General features: G+C 43.3%; 2 protein-coding genes across 4 annotated transcripts in view; one reads left to right on the top strand and one right to left on the bottom strand.

Annotated features, from left to right (window-relative positions):
• The window catches only part of wdr24 (WD repeat domain 24), a 30,380-nt gene extending 28,678 nt beyond the window's left edge, over positions 1 to 1,702 (bottom strand). For 2 of the 3 annotated variants that reach the window (XM_055651782.1, XM_055651784.1), the window contains exon 1: positions 1,528 to 1,681. The gene's annotated coding sequence lies outside the window, so the exon portion shown is untranslated. Of the gene's footprint in view, positions 1 to 1,527 lie in introns of all 3 variants that reach the window. The other variant, XM_055651783.1, reaches the window with a different exon arrangement.
• A 31-nt stretch (positions 1,703 to 1,733) lies between these two features.
• LOC129707042 (interferon-inducible GTPase 5-like) lies at positions 1,734 to 19,774 on the top strand. Its single transcript, XM_055651785.1, has 2 exons — positions 1,734 to 1,879; positions 15,009 to 19,774. The coding sequence occupies exon 2, from the start codon at positions 15,016 to 15,018 to the stop codon at positions 16,174 to 16,176; it is 1,161 nt and encodes a 386-aa protein (XP_055507760.1). The 5' UTR covers positions 1,734 to 1,879; positions 15,009 to 15,015; the 3' UTR covers positions 16,177 to 19,774.
• Positions 19,775 to 21,750: the final 1,976 nt, after the last annotated feature.

Below are 21,750 nucleotides of genomic sequence, written 5' to 3'. Positions count from 1 at the left end.
GCCAAGCATGGGCACATGCGACTCGTGTAGATGGGGCATGTTGGTCGGCATGGAGAAGTTGGGCCAAAGAGCCCGTTTCCATGCTGTATGACTCTATGATCCTACCTCCTTGCCTCAAATACATTAACTGCCAAACTCCCATGAATAAATTAAAAGCATCAAAAAGGCACACTCTTCACTCATGTGAATAAAAACAGTAGATAGAGTTAGATAGAAGTATTAGGGGTATGGGGGGGGAAGGCTGGAACGGGGGTACTGATTGTGGATGATCAGTCATGATCACATTAAATGGCGGTGCAGCTGGCTCGAAGGGCCGAATGGCCTAATCCTGCACCTATTGTCTATATATCTATGTATAAGATGCTGGAAATACTGGGCAGCTCAGACAGCACCAGAATCTCATCAGGTCTGGTAGTGCATAAAGGTCGATGAGCTGTGGGGTGGGGGCTGGGCGCATGCCATCCGAGGTGTGTAGCGGACCAAGGTGAGCAGCCTTACGGTGGAGAGAGCCTTACGATCGGTCTATATCTCTCGTTTTCCTTTCCCCTGACTCCCTGTTTGAAGAAGGGTCTCGACCCGAAACGTCACCTATTCCTTCTTTCCAGAAATGCTGCCTGACCCACTGAGTTACTCCAGCATTGTTTCTCCTATATATCGGCAAGACCAAGTGCAGGCTCAGCGATCCTTTCGCTGAACACCTCCACTCAGTCCGCCTAGGCTTATGTGATCTGCCGGTTGCTAAACACTTTAACACCCCTCCCGTTCCCATACTGACCTTTCTGTCCTGGGCCTCCTCCACTGTAAGAGTGAGACCCAACGCACATTGGATGAACAGCACCTGATATTTTGATTGGGCAGCTTACAACCCAGCAGTATGAATGTTGATTTCTCCAATTTCAAGTAACTCTTGCATCCTCCTCTCTTTCCAATTCCCCTCCCGAGTTCTCCGACTAGTTTCACTGTCCTTCTGATTAATTTTACTGATTGTATGCCTCCTTGTCACCTTCCCCTCAGCCAACAGTGAATCTGTCTACATTTCCTTATCAACGTCTGCTTTGATCTGTCGTTTTCACATCTTTACTCCTCCATACCTCTAGACTCTGTCTCCCTGACTCTCAGTCTGAAGAAGGGCCTCGACCAGAAATGTCACCCATTCCTTCTCTCCAGATGCTGCCCATCCTGCTGAGTTACTCCAGCACTGTGTGTCTATCCTCCAGTGATGCTGCCCGTCCCACTGAGTTACTCCAGCATGTGGAGTAACTCAGCTCCAGAGTGGAGTCTCTCACTTGGATGATCAGAGCAGCTCTGCCCGGGTCACGTGAGCACCGCTGGCACCGCCACCCATCCCCCAGCGAGCAGCCCCACTCCCACCCCCAGCAACGCGTTAAAACACAGAACCTCCAGCCCACAACATCGGGAGATCGAGGCGGCTTCCAACTTTTGTCCCTTTTTGGGATGGGATACTTTCATAATGTCCATCTTTGCTGTGGGCAAAACCCCTCGGCGCCCGTGACCCACGTTGCTCACCTTCCCACGTTGATTCCGGGCCCGGTTTACAATCGCCTCCCTTCACTCCCATCGCTGTTTAACTCACAATATTCCGCCCGTCTCTCGCTCTCCACGCACAGACTCTCACCTTCTCTTCCCCCCGCCATACACCGGAAACTGTCGCGCTGTGGCCTCCGCCGGTGCGCAGCGCCCCGCCGTTCCGTTCCGGTCCAGTCCGGTCCCAACACGCCCTCCCTCCCTCAGCCCGCCGGCCGCCGGCCTTCTCCACAACCGCTCCCTCAGGCCGCGTCCCCGGCTGCGACCACAACACTCACCACAACAACAACAACAACAACAACACCACCACTACTACTACGTTATGTCCGAGCAAGTAAGAATGTCAATGTTCTGTTGTCAGTGCATAATTACAATTAAACACTCTTGACTCCTCTATGGCTTTCGAGAATATAACAAGTTGCAATATTTATAGCACTATGACTGAACGCTGCGACGTTTCTCTCTTCTCATTGCAACTCTCCATCCTGCGTTAACCTCCCCACGTGGACTACAACTCCCACAGTAACTAACCCCCGCGTACGGGGAGGCGCCAACTTCAAACCAAAGATCCTTTATCATCTGTGTTTAAGAGGGAACTGCAGATGCTGGAGAATCGAAGGTTACACAGAAAAGCTGGAGAAACTCAGCGGGTGCAGCAGCATCTATGGAGCGAAGGAAATAGGCAACGTTTTGGCCTATTTCCTTCGCTCCATAGATGCTGCTGAACCCGCTGAGTTTCTCCAGCTTTTCTGTGTAACCATCCTTTATCATCTTCGCTTCAACCCGAGCCCTGCGTCTGGTCGCCATGGAAACCGCGGGCTCTGCTGATCCGATTCCCATGAAGTTTGCAACTTGTGTGGATTTCAGAGCCGCAACAAACCGCAGATTTATTCCATACGATTACAAAGAGTGCTGGACCTCGCCAGCCCAGTCCAGCCCATCGTGGATGCTGAACTCATCACCAAAGATCAATGCTCCTCACCGTCGAAGGGATTGGAGAATTGGCAATATTACCCCGCTGTACCAAAAGGGAGCAAGGCAGAAATTTGGAAACTATAGGCCGGTTAGTCTGACATCGGTGGTTGGTAAGGTTTTAGAGTCCATAAAGGATGAGGTTACAGAGTACTTAGAGGTTCACCATATACAAATAGGCCGAAGTCAGCATGTCTTGCTTGACAAATTTGCAAGAATTCCTTGAAGTATTTAACAGGACAAAGAAGAGTCAGTAGATGTTATTTACTTAAACTTTCAGAAAGCTTTTGATAAGGTGTCACACGTTAGGCTGCTTAGGAAGATGAGAGCCCACGGTATCAAAGAGAAGATACTAGCATGGATATCAGGTTGGCTGGATGGCAGAAGATAGAGTGACAATAAAGGCTGCTTTTTCTGTTTGGTTGCCAGTGACTAGTGGAGTTCTGCAAGGGGCGGTGCTGAGGCCGATACTCTTCACGTTGTATATTAATGATTTGGACGAGGGGATTGAAGGATTTGTGGCAACGTTTGCGGATGATACGAAAATAGGTGGAGGGACAGGGAGTGTAGAGAAAGCTGGGACTCTGCAGAAGGACTTGGACAGGTTGAGAGAGTGGGCAGAGAAGTGGCAGATGGTATATTATGTAGCAAAGTGTGGCGCCATGCATTTTGGTAGTAGTAATAAAGGCGTAGACTATTTTTTAAATGGAGTGAGAATCCAGAAATTGGAGGTGCAAAGGAACTTGGAAATGCTGGTGCAGGATTCCCAAAAAGTTAATCTGCAAGTCAAATCGGTAGTAAAGAAAGCAAACTCAATGCTAGCATTTATTTCAAGAGGGCTTGTATTCAAGAAGAGGGATGTAATGTTGAGGCTCTATAAGACACAGGTAAGGCCGCATTTGGAATATTGTGAGCAATTTTGGGCAGCATATCTGAGGAAGGATGTGCTGGCTCTGTAGAGGGTCCAGAGGAGGCTTACAAGAATGATCCCAGGAATTAGTAGGTTAACCTATGCTGAGCATTTGTCACCACTGGGCCTGTACTTGCTGGAGTTTGGAAGAATGAGGGGGGACCTCATTGAAACATATAGAATAGTGAAAGGCTTGGATAGAGTGGATGTGGAGAGGATGTTATCACTAGTGGAGGAGTCTAGGACTAGAGGTCATAGCCTCAGAATTAAAGGACGTTCCTTTAGGAAGGAGAAGTGGAGAAATTTCTTTAGTCAGAGGGTGAGGGTGGTGAATCTGTGGAGGCCGTCAGTTGATATTTGTAAGGCAGAGATAGAAAGATTCTTGATTAGTACAGTTGTCAGAGGCTATGGGAGGAAGGCAGGAGAATGGGGTTAGGTGGGAGAGATAGATCAGCGATGATTGAATGGCAGAGTAGACTTGATGGGATGAGTGGCCTAATTCTACTCCTATTCCTTCTGACCTTATGATCTACATGACGCACTGCCTCAAAAAAACAACAACATCATCCAAAACCCGCTGGACCCTAGCCACTAAAGATAGACACTAAATGCTGGAAAACTCAGCGGGACAGGCAGCAACTCTGGATAGACGGAATTGGATGATGTTTCAGATTGATACCCTTTTTCAGAGACTCTGTCTGAAGTAGGGTCTCTACCTGAAACATCACCCATTCCTTTTATTCAGAGATGCTGCCTGCCCCACTGAGTTACTCCAGCATTTGTGTCTCTCTTTGGTGTAAACCAGCATCTGCAGACCCGAACCACTCTTTCATTTCACTCCACCATCGGGAAGAAGGTATAGGAGCCTGAATACCGCGACTTCCAGGTTCAAATAAAGCATCTTTCCCAACATCCATCAAGCTCCTGAATACTACAGAACACCAACCCACAAATTGTAAACTGCGTGGTTGCACTAATGACATTGGGCTTCCTTTGAAAGTGTATTGAGGTTATTAATTTCTTGAATTTTGTTGATTATATATTATGCATGTTTATAGTGTTACAGGTATGTTATGCTGGAGCAAGTAAGAATTTAATTGTTCACTTGTCAGTACATATTACAATTAAACACTCTTGACTCCTGCATTAATGGCTTTCGAGAATATAACAAGTTGCAATATACCACTTTTACTAACCAAACGAGGCATTAAAACTGGTGACTGAACAGCGCAAACAAAATGTCACTCCCGGCCCCTGAGGTCAGTTGTAGAGAAGGCTTCTACATTAACTGAAAATACTGCCAATGAGATCCATCTCTATGTTTTAGCAATCTATGATCCACGGCAGTAAAGGTTTACAAATTCTTAACATTATGAATATTGGGACATCAAGATGCAGCTGGTGAGACCATACTTGGAGCTGTGTGTACAGTTCTGACCATCCAGCTATAGGAAGGATGGCATTAAGTTACAAAAGGTGGAGAAGGGATTGACAGATGTTGTTGGGACTTGCAAGCTTGAGCTGTAGGGAGAGGCTGGGACTTTTGTTTAGTTTAGGGATACTGCATGGAAACAGGCCCTTCGGCCTACTGAGTCCGCACCGACCAGTGATAACGCATACACTAGTTCTATCCTTCACAGAGGCACAATTTACAGAACCCAATTAGCCTACAAACCTACGTATCTTTGGAATGTGGAAGAGAACTGCAGCACCAGGAGAAAACTTACACGGCAGCACCCATAGTCGAGATTGAACCTGGGTCTCTGGCGTGTAGGGCAGCAACTCTACCACTGCACATCTGTGCCACCTCTTTCTTTGGACATACGAAGCTGAGGGCTGACCTATAGCCCTCAGGCTAATCTTCTATTGAAGTATAGAAAATCATGAGGGGAGTGATGAAGTGAATGCTCGTGATCTTTTTCCCAGACTTGGTTTTCTCCTTTGTGTTACTCACAAGTAAGACCCTTGCTTGCATGTAGTTGAAATGATTGGTGGACAACAACACACTTCTTCCCCTTCACAATGTTATAAACAATGATCAAATTATTCCGCAATCAAAGAGCTTTCTGAAGAAAGGAGAAAGAACACATTGTTTAACTGGGTAACCATGGTGTTTTAACCATGGACTCATAATTGAGGCCATCAAATGCACTCCTCTCAGATCTCCAATGCCTGCCTTCACGTGAAGACATGAAAACTTAACACTATTCTTTCTGTGATCTAACTAAAGATAAAAGACTTTTGTTTGAATGTGGCTTGTCCAGTGTATACAATTTACTAAATTATCTGCAACTTCATAAAACTTTAGAGAGTGATGCCTTGAAACATCAAACTCTTTTGCCACTAGATTTAATGCTGCTCCCTTTGGTGTATGTATTTAGCACTTGATTTGTCTATTTGATTTGCACTGGTCATGTTTAAGTTATCTAAATGTGGCCTTGTTGCTCCATCATATCAAAATCCATTTGGATTAGTGTTGATTCTTTACAGTCCTAACATTTATACATATCTTGACCCTTAACAGCATTGATTTACAGAATGATCTTCGAGGCCAAATCCATATCTCCCAGAAAGTGGCAACACATGTAGATAGGTTGATAAAGAAGACATGATATGCTTGCTTTCATAGGTTGGGGCATTGAATATAAGAGTCAGGAAGTCATGATGCAGTTTATAGAACTTCAGTCAGGCAGCATTTGCAGTATGGCGAGCAGTTCTGGTCACCCCATTACAGGAAGGGTGTGGATGCTCTGGAAAGGGTGCAGAGGATGTTTACCAGAATGGTGCCAGGATTATGTGGTATTAGCTGCAGGGAGAGGTTGGACAGATTTAGATTGTTTTCTCTGAGACACCAGAGGTAGTGAGAAGACTTGTTCGAAGTATATAACATAATGAGAGGCATAGATGAGGTAGATAGCTTTAAAATGAGATGGACAAAGATGTGTAGGGCATGTCTTTTACACAGAGGGTGGTGAGTGCCTGGAATGCGCTGCCAGGGGTGGTGGCTGAAGCAGATATGTTAGTGGCATTTAAAAGACTTTTGGATAGGCATTGAAGGGATATTGGTTATGTGCAGGTAGATTAGTGATGGTCTTGGCATCATGTTCAGCACAGATATTGTGGGCTTAAGGGCCTGTTCTTGTGCTGTACTGTTCTAAGTTATATTTCTTGGTATCATGTTCCAATTTGACGATCATTTCCCTTATACTTGAATGTTCATGAAAATGTTAAATTTTCTCTAAAGGAGAACACATTAATTCCCTTCTGCAATGGCACTCTCTGGCTGTACCCACAGCACAGTGCACTGTAGCGATTTACCTGGATATGTTTGATACTATCTTCCACACCCAATCTCCAGAAGTGAGAGTGGCTAGGGCTAGGGATTACTGCGGAAATAGGAAGTGATAATATCATATGGGGATTATAAACTAGGTGTGAGAATTTTGAAATCAAGGCATTGAGAAACAAAATTCAAAATTACCTCTTGCATCAACTATGCATTGGGGTGGAAGATTGCAACCTTCACGTGGTCCGCCCTGTTTATGACTAATGCAATCAACTCGACGTGCACAAACGGAAGATCAAATAGAACAAGTTGTCTAACAACTTTAGGCTGTGCACGCCACACGAAAGAAGAAGAATTATGCATTAAGTAAGACGTTGCTTTGAAGTCTGTATACCATAAAAATGGAATGTATTTATTCTAACACAGAAGCACGTTACGTTCTAGAAAGTTTGTTCACATACAGTGCCTAACTTTCAAAGGGCCAATGTATTTCCCAGAGGGCATGACCTTGAAGAGACAGGCGACTTTAAACACACTGATAACATGTGTGGTACAACAATAGAGTTGAAATGTCCAGTGACTGAGGCAGCAACCGTGGAGTGTGAACTGTGGTGATATTTCAGGTCGATGGTCCTTTATCAGAACTGGAAAAGTGGGAAAACAAGTGAGTTTTAAGTAGAACACAAAGTTCTACAGTTCCGTCAGTCTGTCTTAAATTGCAGAAAAGGCTGGATGAAGAAAATAAAAGGAATATCTGTGACAGGGTGGAGACCAAGTGCTGGAGTAACGTCAGACAGCATCTTTGGACAACGTGGATAGATAATGTTTTAGGTCGGGACTTGCCTTTGTTCAAGAGGAGGATCCCGACACGAAACATCACCTATCCATGCTCTCCACTGATGCTGCCTGGCCCACTGAGTTACTCCAGCGCTTTGTGTCCTTTTGTGTAAACCAGCATCTGCAGTTCCTTATTTTTATATGGAGATTTTAAGGTTGTTTAGATGTCACAATACAGTCAGAGATGCCTAGTTAAGAGATAGGTCAGTGGATCACTGTTGTTGTTACCCCTTTGGACAGCAAGTCTTCAAAGGTTACACAAAAAAGCTGGAGAAACTCAGCGGGTGCAGCAGCATCTATGGAGCGAAGTCTTCAACATTGGTGTACAAAAATGCTGGAGAAACTCCGCGGGTGCAGCAGCATCTATGGAGCGAAGGAGATAGGCAACGTTTCGGGACGAAACGTTGCCTATCTCCTTCGCTCCATAGATGCTGCTGCACCCGCTGAGTTTCTCCAGCATTTTTGTGTTCCTTCGATTTTCCAGCATCTGCAGTTCCTTCTTAAAGCCTTCACCATTGGACGGGTATGGTCTGACATCCCAGGATGTAACCCCCGCAGTGGTGTTAATAATAATGCTAACTTGCTGTGATAGCAGTCACTATATTTTGCACTTTCTCAACATGCACTGAGCCCGATTGTTATCAATGGTATTTCTGCGGCCGTCTATTATTGATACGGCTTCCTTCTGGCCTCAGATGTCTGTCTTGCTTCTGACCTCTCAGTCTTGTCGCTGCAACCCATGCTGGTAGAAGATCGCACATCTTGGAGCTGGTCGGGAGAAACGTGCGGAGGACGACAGTAGCGTGGTAAAACAATGACCGTTATGAGACTGTTAGCATCTGCATTTGGGGATATGGAGAATGTTGAATGTTAGTTCTAACCTGCAGCGCTCTCTCTCTGCAGACTGAGCCCGCCTGTCAGTAATAAATAATGCCGGGTAGGAGACTCCTCGCGTTGCTGAGGGGGTCATAATTACTAAGTTCGCACAGATTTCAATCTTAGCAGCATCTAAATAGTTTTCGCTGGCGCGACCTTGTGCACTAATTGCAAACGGCCATTGATTGAGACCAACCGCATACCGGTGACAAGATTGTGCTAGAGACTACTGCATTAAGAATCGGTGGGACAGAGAGAACGAGAAGAACCCGCCTTCATTTGCGACATAATCCGTGAATATTATAGGAGAGGAATTAAATCACAGATAAAACTACGGTTTCAAATGGACTCCGTTGAAACTAATATTTCACGGTTAAATGCTTGCTGCAAGCGCCGTCTCTGAAATCAACTCATCACCTTGTGGTTAATGAACTGCAGGGCAAGGTATCAATAACTGGGTGGACGAGGCGCGCTTTTACATTCTATATCTCATTTCCATTAGCCTAGCTTCAAATAAAAGGTAAAAACTCATTGTAAATCTGTAGTCATTTAATTGCTCAAATTCTTGGAAATTGAAAACGAGTGTACAATTAAACAGAAGTTGAAATTGAATTCAGAAGATAAGTATTCAGTATTAATAGTCACCTGTCACTCTTCAGCCCATTTGCAACTCATTTGATCATTTTGGGTGATCCCTCCTGGACTGCTGCAACTTGTGGATTATTACAATATTCATTAAGTTCTGGTATTCAGGTTGATTGAGCAATGCTCCAACACTGAGAAACCCTGCTTCTATCATCTCACCCTAAATCTGATGCTAATTCACCCAGTCACTATTCATTATTTTCCAAAGATAGACAAAAAAAGCTGGAGTAACTCAGCTGGTCAGGCGGCAACTTTGGAGAAAAGGACTAGGTGACGTTTTGGGTCAAGACCCTTCTTCAGACTTTAAAAGGGTCTCGACCTGAAATGTCACCTATTCCTTCGCTCCAGAGATGCTGCCTGTCTCCGCTGAATTACTCCAACACGCATGTTTTGTCTATCTTCAGGGTAAACCAGTTCGCCTTATCTGTAGTTTAGGTGTACAATAGATCAGTCAACACCAGTTCATTTGTCCAATTTCCAACAATAACATTGGGCAATTCTTTACAAGTCCGTACCGATTTTTTTCCCCTTAGTCCCACCTGCCTAATACCATACTGGGTCTTCGTGGAACCTTTTCCACTGAGTTTCGCCTTATGATTTTTTTAAACTTCTGTCCCTTACCTCATGTTTTTGTTTGAAGTTTATTGTCAAAGGGAAAAGCTGTACATCAACTAGATCAGTCTGAAGAAAGACCTCTATCAAGTCCAGGCGCGAAACTAAAGACCTTTGTCCAACCTATCCCTTCTTACCAGTGCTGCCTAACCCGCTGAGTTCCTCCAGCAGTCTGTTTTTTTGCTCAAGATTTTAGCATCTGCAGTCCCTCGGGTCTCTTCTTTAATACAAGCCATCTATGAACACTTCCTCAAAAATAACGAGGTTGTTCAGCGATTATTTACCCTTTCCAAATTAAGTCTGAATGCTAGGTTATTATTTGTACAGATGATCCTCCGATTTACTTGTAATAATTAATTTCTATTATTTAAGATAACAAAGTCACAGCAGTGCTATGTCATTGTTTGTATCTGTTTTGTCATCATTTCTGAAAATGTGCACTTTCCAGTGTATATGATCCTGTTAATATATAGAGTCAGGTGGGGTGTCAAAGGACTGGAAAATTGCAAATGTTATTCCGCTGTTCAAGAACGGAGCAAAGCAAAAGAGGGGAAACTATAGGCTGGTTAACCTGACTTCAGTGGTTGGTAAGATTTTAGTCCATTAAAAAGGACAAGATTTCCAAGTGCTTAGAAGCACATGATGAAGTCAGGTTTTGTGAAGGGTAGATCTTGCCTGACTAATCTGTTGCAATTATTTGAGGAAATAAATAGCAGGACAGACAAAGGAGAGTCAGTGGGCGTTGTTTGTCTGGATTTTCTGAAGGCCTGTAATCGGGTGCCACACTTGAGGCTGTTAAAGATGAGAGCCCATAGTATTTGAGGGAAGATACTAGCATAGATAGAAGGTTGGCTGAATGGCAGAAGGCAAAGTGTGGGAATAAAGGGGGCTTTTCCTAGTTGTCTGCTGATGATGACTGGTGTTCCACAGGGGTCGGTGCTGGGGCCGCAACTCTTCACATTGTATATTAATGGTTAGGATGAGGGAATTGAAGGCTTTGTGGTCAGGTTTGCAGATGATACAAAGATATGTGGAGGGGCAGGTAGTGTAGAGGAAGCAGGGAGTCTACAGAAGGATTTGGACAGGTAGGGAGAGTGGGCAAAGAAGTAACAGACAGAATGGAGCATAGCAACGTGTGCAGTCATGCATTTTGATAGTAGGAATAAAGGTGTGGACTATTTTCTAAATGGGGAGAGGATTAATAAATCAGAGCTGCAAAGGGATTTGGGAGTGGTAGTGCAGGATTCCTTACAGGTTAATTTGCAAGGTAGACGCAAAATGGTGGAGTAAATCAGCGGGTCAGGCAGCATCTCTGGAGCATAGGAATGAGTGACGTTTCTGGTCGAGAGCCTTCTTCAGACTGATGTCAGGGGCCATCTGAAGTTAGAGAAGTTAATGTTCATACCACTGAAGCTAGCCAAGCAAAATATGAGGTGCTGTTCCTCCAATTTGCTCTGGGCCTCACTCTGACAATGGAGGAGGCCCAGGACAGATTGGGAATGGGGAGGGGGGGGTGGTTGAAGTGCTGAGCCACTGGGAGATCAGGTAGGTTAAGACGGACTGAGCAGAGGTGTTCAGCGTAAGGATCACCGAGCCTGCGCTTGGTCTCGCCGATGTACAGAAGTTGACACCTGGAACAGCGGATACAGTAGATGAGGTTGGAGGAGGTACAAGTGAACCTCTGCCTCACCTGGAGAGGAGAGGGCAATCCTAGAGGATTTCTTATGAAGGGTCACAAACCTGAAATGTTAATCATGTTTTTCTCAGCACAGCTGCTGTTTCATCTGCTCTTTCCAATATCTTGTTACAGCAGAAGTGCAAATAGTTAATTCCCATTTTTTATCTTTGGTCTGGCATTCCACAAGGTTTCTGCATAAAATGGAAGCAAATATTTGAATTCAGCAAACGTAAAAAAATATTGAATTAGGTGAAATCAACATGCAGAGGTAGTATAATTGAAATTTTGTTTGGAGATACAGCATGGAAAAAGGCCCTTCGGCCCACCGAGTCCATGCCAACCAGCGATTCCCATACACTAACACTGTCCTACACAATAGGGACAATTTGCAGTTTTTACCAAAGCCAATTAACCTACAAACCTGTATGTTTTTGGAGTGTGGGAGGAAACCGGAGCAGCCGAAGAAACCACATGTGGTCACGGGGAGAACGTACAAACTCCATACAGACAGCACCCGTAGTCAGGATGGAACCCAGATCTCTGGCGGTGTAAGGCAGCAACTCTACCGCCGCTCTATGTTGCCGTTGTGAGAGTTGTGCAGGTATGAGGGGTTGAGCAGAGGGGTCATAGGGTGACAGGGAAGAGTGGAGGGGAAAGTTCACCCAGAGTATGAAAGTGACAGGACAATTTGAAAAGGTGATTAAGAAAGTGCAGGGGTCACCAGGATTGGAAAACAAAGATGCTTCGCATTGAACCACAGAGAATATGAATCACTATTAGCTCTATTCTAGAGAATTGTGTACAATTCTGGGCACTACACTTTAGGAATAATCTCATGGTTCTGGAGAGATTAGAGATGAAGTTTGCCAAATTGTTGCCACAGTTGAAGAAGTTTGATAATGTGGAGTTTGTAGAAGATGTGAATGTTCAGCTTAAAGCAGGGAATATTATAGAGATATCTAAAAAAAATGTCATAATTGTGGGACATTTTGGTTGAGCAAGCAAAATTTTAATCTGGGAGATGGATCCATAAGCAGAGAGTAGAAACGTGCTGAGTCCGGAGAGCATTGGCTGCAAAGATGACAGGAGCAACTGCCAAGGAAGCTTTTGAAGGCAACTGAGTGGCACTATTTTGGAAGTTATTTAGGAAAAATGGAGTATAGAACTAGCCTGTGCAGATCTTCAAAGAGCTGGCACGTGTGGCCTCCTCTGTTGCACTGTTCTATGAATTATAGGATGGAAAATAAATTGACTCGACACTTGGTCTTCCAATCCAGCAAATTTCTGCATTAATTGCATTATTGTTGCACTGGAGAACATGGATTCTGAACTCTACTCATTTATTGAGTTTAGTTTATTGTCATGTGTACCAAGGTACAGTGAAAAGCTTTTGTTGCGTGCCAACTAGTCAGCAGCAAGACAATACATGATTACAATCGAGCCATCCACAGTGTACAGATACATGATAAAGGGAAGAACATGAATAATGTTTAGTGCAAGATAAAGTCCAGTAAATCCGATCAAAGATACAGTCTGAGGGTCTACATTGAGGTAAATAGTAGCTCAGATCTGCTCTCTAGTGTTGGTAGGATGGTTCCGTTACCTGATAACAGCGGGGAAGAAACTGTCCCTGAATCTGGAGGTGTGCATTTTCACACTTTTATACCTTTCGCCTGATGGGAGAGGGGAGAAGAGGGAGTGACCGGGTTGTGAATCGTCCTTGGTTATGTTGCTGGCCTTGCAGAGGCAATGTGAGGTGCAAATTGAGTCAATGGAAGGGAGGTTGGTTTGTGTGATGGTCTGGGCTGTGCACAATTCTCGACAATTTCTTGCGGACTTGGATGGAGCTGTTCCCAAACCATGTGATGCATCCCAATAAAATGTTCTCTGTGGTGCATCTGTAGATGTTGGCGAGAGTTGTTGGGGACATGCCGAACCGCCTAAGCTTTCTTAGGAATTGTTTGTGTTGGTGTGCTTTCTTGGCTATTGCTTCAACATGGATGGTCCAGGGCAAGTTGTTGGTGATATTTACTCCTAGGAATTTGCAGCTTCCAACCATCAACTGGGGTGTGTGTACCGCTTCGCTTCCTGAAGGCGATCACTGATTCCTTTGTCTTGCTGACATTGAGAGAAAGGTTGTTGTCGCAACACCAGGTCACGTGGTTTCCAATCTCCTTCTTGTACTCCCTCATCATTATTTGAAATCCAGGCCACAATGGTGGTGTCGTCTGTGATTTTGTGCATTAAATTAGGTTGGAAACATGGCTGCACAGGCGTGGATGGACAAGGAGTACAGAGGTGGGCTGGGAATTGTGGAGCAAGGAGGAATACGTGAGGTGGGCTGGGAAGCACATGCCTTGTGAGATTTAAAAAAAATCAGTCTGTTTTATCCCATCAGATAAAGCATAAAAAGAATTTATTTGACGTTATGAGGAAATGATCTTGTTCCCTATTGATTTATCTCATAACAAAAAAGCTGATCATGGGTCAAAAGCCCATAACTTCTTAAAAATTAAGAGTCGAACGAAATTCCCAGTTGCATAGATTTATTCTGACTTGGCCTGAAATTAAAGCATTAATCAATAGTTTTCAAACGATATAACGTAATATAATTGCTGAATAGCAAAATTACAGATAATTATCAGAGACTTTTTCTAGTGGGTTCCTGTGAACGCGCTAGTTTAGAACGTTCACACAAATTAAATCCCAAAATGACACATTAACTTTGTATAAAGGGTCTCCATATTAAAAAATAAGGTACCTTTAATTTTTGTTTTATAAAACCCTGGGACTGCGAGAGGTCGTAAAAAAAAACTTATTGCAGCGACTTCAATTTTTCGTTAATATGCTGCCTCATGGAAGCATGTTGTTTTAAACCGGTTAAACAGCCCAAAATCGCGCACTGGGGGCAATTGCGACGATTCAGTAATCTCCTCCAGATTGGGGTTGGTCGAGGATATTTATTCCTAAATATGCGAGCGTTATAGAATAATGCATCAGAGCAACAATTTAAATCCATTTTTTCATATTTCCTCTAAAAAAGTTTTGCAGCACTCAAGAATATGCTGCCTCATGAAGCTGTAGGTTAAACCCCCCACTGGAAATTGCCTGTAATCTCTCCAGAGCCTTGAGATAATTCCTAAGATGCAGCGTTTAGAATTGCGCACGTTATTTTTTTCCTCTAATTTTCTCCTAACTTACTCTCTCCACATTCCCATCAACAATCCCAGATGCTACCGCTCACTAAGGACAAGTTACAGCAGCCATTTCACCTACTGACCCGCATGTCACTGGAATATGGAAGAAACCTAAGGACCTGGCTGAATCCATATCATCACGTGAAAAATGTCAAATTCCACACAGCCATCATTGGAAAATAACACAGAAATAGGGTTGCTGAGACAGTACTCTGTCAGCCACACCACTGTGTGGTGGAGTGTATGTTATTTACAGTAGCAATATCCTCAAGATCCATTTAAGAGTCAGTAGAATGGTTTAAGAAAGATCCCGACCTGAAACGTCACCCATCATTTTTTTCCTAAAATGCTCGCTGACCCGCTGAGTTACCCAACACTTTGTGTCTATCTTCGGATGGTTTAAGAAATTGAATCTGTTGTGCTGTATGTAAATATCTCTTCTTTTTCCAGGGATTGCATGATTCCATCATCTGAATTCTTCAATATGGAAGAACTTGAACGACTAAAAAACAATTACAATGATGGCGGACTGGAAGCAGTAATACCAGAGATCAAGAATAAATTAGATGACCTGAGTAATGCACAACATAATATCGCAGTTATAGGTGAAAAGTGTGCAGGCAAATCTACCTTTATTGCTGCAATAATAGGCTTTGAGATAAATGAGGAAAAGGTTGTTAATGAGGAAACTAATGAGCCTATTGTACATCCCCATCCGATTCTGCCTCATGTTCATTTTGCAGAACTTCCAGCAATAGATTCTTCTGAACTACTGTCGAGTGAGTACCTAAAAATGGTAAATATTGAGAGATATGATTTGTTCATCGTCATGTCAGAATGCCAATTTAAAGGAAAGGAGGGGGCAGTTGCCAAAGCAGTGCAACAAGAGGGTAAACAACTGTACTTTGTTCAGTCCAAAGTTGACAATGACCTCCCTCCGCTGGAAATGGACGGTGCAGCTTTGAACAAAGAGCTGGAAAAGATCAGGAAGGATTGTGTCACCACCTTGGAAGAGGTGGGAGTTACGTCACCAGCAGTTTTTCTGATTTCCTGCTTTCACCAGGATGATTATGATTTCCCCGCTCTAAAGGACATCTTCGCAAATGACCCGTGCAGCGTTAAGAAGATTGCTTTCTTGCTGTCACTCCCAAACGTGACTTCAAATGTAATAGAAGAGAAGAGAAGAATGTTGGAGAAAAGAATATGGATGACTGCAGCGCTTGCAGGGGCAGTGGGAGCCGTGCCAGTTCCTGGCATGTCCTTTGCCACTGGGATTGGACTGGTGGTCGCGGGGTTGGTGTACCTGTGGCACCATCGTGATCTCCGTGACAAGTGTCTGCAAAGACTGGCGGACGCCAGTGGTAAACCCTTGGCACTGTTGAAAACTGAAATTCAATCTCCAGGTAAAATATCCCGGGCACTTATCAAAATAGCGCTAGGTGTTACCGCTGTTGTTTGCACAATAGCCGAGTTCAAGTTTGTCTTCACACCACTGATTATTTCTGTTTTTGGAGCTATTTCTTCCTTTTGTTTCACAGCCTTGTTATTAAAGGATTCACTGAACGAGCAAGTGAACACTGCTCAATTAGCAGTGAAAACTGCTTTTGAAAGTGATTGAAGCATGTTCCAGATTATTTAACTGACAGCACTGCATCACCCATTGATTTGGATGAAGGGCAGAGGGATTACTCGGTGCAAACAGTCTATCATACCGCAAACAAGCTTACTGAGTTACTTAGAAAAGCCTACTTAAAGGAAAATCAAATACAGAAACTATAGCAACTTCTCCAAAGACAAATAGAGTGATTTCTTTAGAAATATTCAGTGATTCAAGAATTCTTATATATCAATTATGTACACGCATCATGCTGAGTTTTTCACAGTAGTGTTAGGCAGAGGAATTGCCAAATCATTCCTACCCAGCTCAGACATTGTCTGAGAGAATGGAGTGGCTGGGCTTGTATACTCTAGAGTTTAGAAGGATGAGAGGGGATCGTATTGAAACATATAAGATTAGTAAAGGTTTGGACACGCTAGAGGCAGGAAACATGTTCCCGATGTTGGGGGAGTCCAGAGCCAGAGGCCACAGTTTAAGAATAAGGGGTAAGCCATTTAGAACGGAGACGAGGAAACACTTTTTCACACAGAGAGTTGTGAGTGTGGAATTCTCTGACTCAGAGGGCCGTGGAGGTCGATTCTCTGGATACTTTCAAGAGAGAGCTAGAAAGGGCTCTAAAGATAGCTGAGTCAGGGGATATGGGGAGAAGGCAGGAACGGGGTACTGATTGGGGATAATCAGCCATGATCACATTGAATGACGGTGCTGGCTCGAAGGGCCGAATGGCCTACTCCTGCACCTATTGTACTCACTCACTACCTACATAGCCCTATACCTTCCTCCCTCAAATTTTAGACTCATTAAAATCAAAACACTAGCACTTGTATGACAACATTCATGACCTCTAGATGTCCCAAAGCACTCTATGGCCAAATAAATAATCATGTATCTTTGACCTGTAGCCATCATAAGAAACATACAAGCCAATTTATACGTATTAAGAGCACTTAAACCTAATTGAAAGAAAACGATATATGTACATGCGTTAGTTCTGGAGTCTATCATTGGGCTAATGCGATTGACTGGTCCTTGTTCATTAATTTCATAATCTTGTGGGATCTAAAGAGATGAGACAGTATCGAAGATTGACATGGAAGATTGGCAAGAGTTTCTAACCACAATTGGCATATGCATCTGAGAAGCAGATTTAAGTATCATTTTGCTGGACTTACCAATAGTTGCTGGCTGAGTTTTTGGTCTTGATTTACAACATGGTGGGAACCAAGAGGAACAAGATAGCAACAAATGTGAATCGCATTTTATTTAATAACTACTTAAAAGCATTTAAATAAATTCAGTGAAATCTACCGGTCAATACCTAGGATATAAATTGCCATGACGGTTGCATGCATTTTGCCCATAAGATCTATTTTAAGTTCAAACTCTTTGATGCCAGTTTTTTTTATTTTGGGTACCATATACAGCTTCAAAGACTCAACTGTTTGTATCCATAAATGTGTATTCCAAATCACTATTTTCAGTTTACATTCAGTACATTTTCAAGATGAAGAATGAAAGTTGTGGAACATTTCAGAACCTTTGTCACCACCCACACACGAGTCTATTCCAGGAATGCAATTATTCCTTAAATACTTCCCGAGTGTTCACTTGAATTATCTGAAAATCTATTAGTTCCAATTTGGTGTAAAATGTGACAATGTGCATGAGGGGGAAGGGGATGATTATGAACCTGGTATATTTTACATCTCGTGATCTTAATTTCCATTTCATTCAAAATGTGTTCTTGATTGATATCAATCCTGAAACTGGCTTTTGAAAAAAAAAAATCACCTGGTAATTAATAAGAAGATGTCTCCAGTATCATTGCCCATCATATGAATGTAGGAAACTGGGAGCAGAAATAGCCCATCAGGCACTTCAGGTCTGCCCCACCATTTAACATGATCTCTGCTCGCCTCAATGCCTCTTGTGTGTCATTTCTCCATTCTCATCAAGTCCATGCTCTATCAAATATTTATGCTCCTCTACTTCTAATGATCGAACTTCCAGCACCCGCTGGAGATTTGCCACCAGAGGGCATTTGTACATCACACGATAAAAATGCATGTATTGTGCAGGATAATCTATCCATGTCTCACTCCACCCTTTTCTTTTATTAACCTTTATTGCTGGAGTTGTACAGATATTATGTTGTAGGATGAGGTGCCAAATACATTAATCTGATGCATCACCACCACAAAGTCATACACCGGATGAACCACCAGAGACTATATAGATGTTGCTCTGCTTGAAGGCTTTAACCACTCTCTTTACTGGACTACTACTGACCATAGAGTAATATAGAGTTGAATGTACAATAAGTAAAATTTTAATAAACCTTGTAACTTCAGCCAGATGTATTGTGATTTTATCTGTGTCAAATTATTGTTGCTACATTTAGAAGTTGTAGTGATGGGAAATATTAAACAGGCCCTGCCAATGCAATGAGCACAAAAGTGATCTGAGGTCTTGAGATAAGAAACAATCTTTGCAAATGTACAAAGCCATATAAGCTATAACATTGAAGTTCAAAGATGCTTAGAGGGAGAAATGAAAGAATAGACATCAGATGGAGTGGACAATACAAGATAAGTGGCCGGTCATTTAAAATAGAAGTGCATAGAAATGTATTTTTGCAGAGTGTGGTGAACCTCTGGATTTATTTTCTCCAGAAGATTGTGGAGGCTACTTTAGTTTAGTTTTGTATGGAGATAACGCGGGGAAACGGGCCGTTCGGCCCAACGTGTCTGCGCCAACCAGCATCCCCACACATTAAGACTATCCTGTAGCAATGTTACAACATTTTGAGATTTTAAAAATCAAGTCTGTAATTTATCCCATCAGATAAAGCATGAAAAGAACTTTAATTTGACACCTAATTCACTTTCATATCTTCAGTATTAAAAAGGTTATGGCCATTTTCATACTTGGAAATTAGCATCTTGTTCCCTATTGCTTTTCCATTGACTTAACTCAAAAGCTGTGATCGAGGACAGTCAAAAGCCCATAACTTTCTTAAAAATTAAGAGAACTGAAAGAAATTTCCAGTTATTATAGATTGAAGCATTCTGAAAAAAAATGAAACAATCTTACTTAGATGAAATTAAAGCATATAATTAGTTAGTTATCTAATTGTAGCTAATTACAAAATTCAATTACTAGATCTAAACATCTATCAATTTCTTAAGAATTGATTAACATTTTTAAATAGCCTACGTGTCCAAATAACATTCACACAAGAATTCACAATATAACATAATTTTTCAATCTCATTGTCATGGATTTATAGGCCAAATGGAAGTTTGATTCCTGTAAATTAATGGCCATTTAAATAATCTTGCGAGTGGGTTTTTCTGGAACGCAATCATTTGGAACGTTGCGGTTGCAGTGAATTTAAACGCCATATCGGCAGAAAAAATACTGCCGGTTCCTTTGGGGGAAAAAAATCACCGTTTCGCAACGTCAAATGTGAATTAAAGGCATCTTAAGGAGCACTTTTATTCATAAAATAAACGGCTTTCCTTTACCTGTCCCGTACGTGAAATCCATCCCCGTTGTTGGCGTTGACGGCTTTAGAAGCTGATTTAAAAATTACTCCAGCGCTGAACTTGTCGGGCGATTTAAAAAAAAAAAAACACAGAACGGCCGTCAGAACAATTCTTCAGCAAAAGCTTGCGCTCCAACCAAATATAATCCAGGACAAGGTAGGAAAAAAAGCTTGTTTTAAACTAGCCCACCCCCCCCCCCCCCCCCCCCCCCCCTCAAAGGTGCCAAAATGTGGGGGGCAGGGGGTAACTATATTTCTAGGTCCCTACCTGGTCGGTGAGGCAGCTCTTTCTCCGGGCTGCCCTGTCGACCCATCCTCGTGGCCTACCAGCGGGCGTGGAGCGCCGTTTCCTGGTGGGGACCGCCCAGCACCTCGGCTTTGGTGGCGGCACAGCGCTGTAGTACTATCGCGGAGCGGAGCGGGCGATGCCTTGCCTGGGTCGCTGCGCAGGATCGACTCGCTGGAACTCCGGTGAGCTGTGACCGCCGAGTTCAACACCTCCGGGCTGCGGGGCTGCGGAGCGGAGCGGGCGGCACCGACTTCAACATCGGGAGCCTGGGAGCTCCAAACCGATGCGGCCTTGTCGGCTTCGGAAGCCGCGGTCTCCGGTAAGGAAGCGGCCGTTCCAAGTGGCCCAGCCACTGATAGGACTCTCCCGACGCCGGGTCAACAGCACCCGGCGAGAATGGCCAGGAACATCGGGCCTCCGTAGAGGCAATAGCGGAGGCCTCAATAGGCCTGACTTTGGGAGAACTGGGGATGGGGACTGGACATTGTGCCTTCCCCCACAGTGGTAACCATTATGGGGGGATGATTTTTGTGTGTGTGATTATTTTAGTTTGTGTCCAAGATGGCTGTCGGAAGGGAGAGTGTACGCTGGCGCGATTTAGCTGCCGCTGCTCTCTCTTCACATTGTGTTTTTGAATTTTTTGTCTTTGGATCGAGTTCTGTCTTTAATTTGTGTATTGGTGATGTCTTTATTATTTATTTTACTTTGATTATATGTTTTTTACTCTTGTTAAATTCTGTAAGGTGTCCTTGAGACTTTTGAAAAGCGCCCATAAATAAAATTTATTATTAGTATTAAAATCGCGCATGTGGCCAGTGGCAGAACTGCAGCGCCGCTGAACGTAAGTATTGTAACATACCTATATCCTACAGTCACTAGGGACAATTTACACATACACCAAGCCAAGTAACCTACAAACCTGTACGTCTTTGGAGTGTGGGAGGAAACCAGAAGATTTCGGAGAAAACCCACGCGTTGACGGGGAGAACGTACAACCCGCTTACAGACAGCACCCATTGTCGGGATCGAAACCGGGTCTCCGCCGCTGCAAGCGCTGTAAGGCAGCAACTTGACTTTACTAAACCAGCAATGCCACCGTGCCGCCCTGATTCATGAGAAGTATTTCAGGTAGAGGTTTAATATTTTTTTTGAAAGTGGGGAATTGAAGACTGGAGGGAACTGACACAGAAGAGGAGTTGGTGCCAAGGGTAGATCAGCCGGTTGGGGTAGCTTGTATACGAAGTTCTATTCTCAAGATAAGTGATTGGTATTCAGGACAGTGATGAAAAGAATTCTCTTCACCCAGTTGGTTGTGAACTTTGGCATTCTCTACGTAGAGGAACCATGGAAGCTCGGTTGCCGAGTACGTTCATGGCAAAAATCAACAGATTATTCCATTTCAAGGGAATGTCAGGATATGGGGTTAATACAGAAAACTAGCACTGAGGTTAAAGATCTGCTGTGACCTTACTGATTGAGAAACTGTTGCAAAGGGCAAAATATTCCACTGTCTCTTATGTTTTTGTACTCAAGTGACACATTTCAAGAAGGAGATTGACAGATCCTGTTGGATCATCAAGAGATATGAACCAATGGTAAATACATGCAGTGAATTTGTTGATGCAATGGATTAACCAGAGGGGCCTATACATGTTGCTAATCTAAGATTTTATGATAGTTAATATTTGAACTGATAGTCAATTGTTATAAGTAGAATTATTTTACAGTGGTTTATTTC

Source organism: Leucoraja erinacea, chromosome 20 (assembly GCF_028641065.1).
Source record: "Leucoraja erinacea ecotype New England chromosome 20, Leri_hhj_1, whole genome shotgun sequence".
Lineage (NCBI taxonomy): Eukaryota > Metazoa > Chordata > Chondrichthyes > Rajiformes > Rajidae > Leucoraja > Leucoraja erinaceus.
The sequence above is the reverse complement of the archived record's forward strand: the minus strand, read 5'-3'. Positions and strand labels throughout refer to the sequence as shown.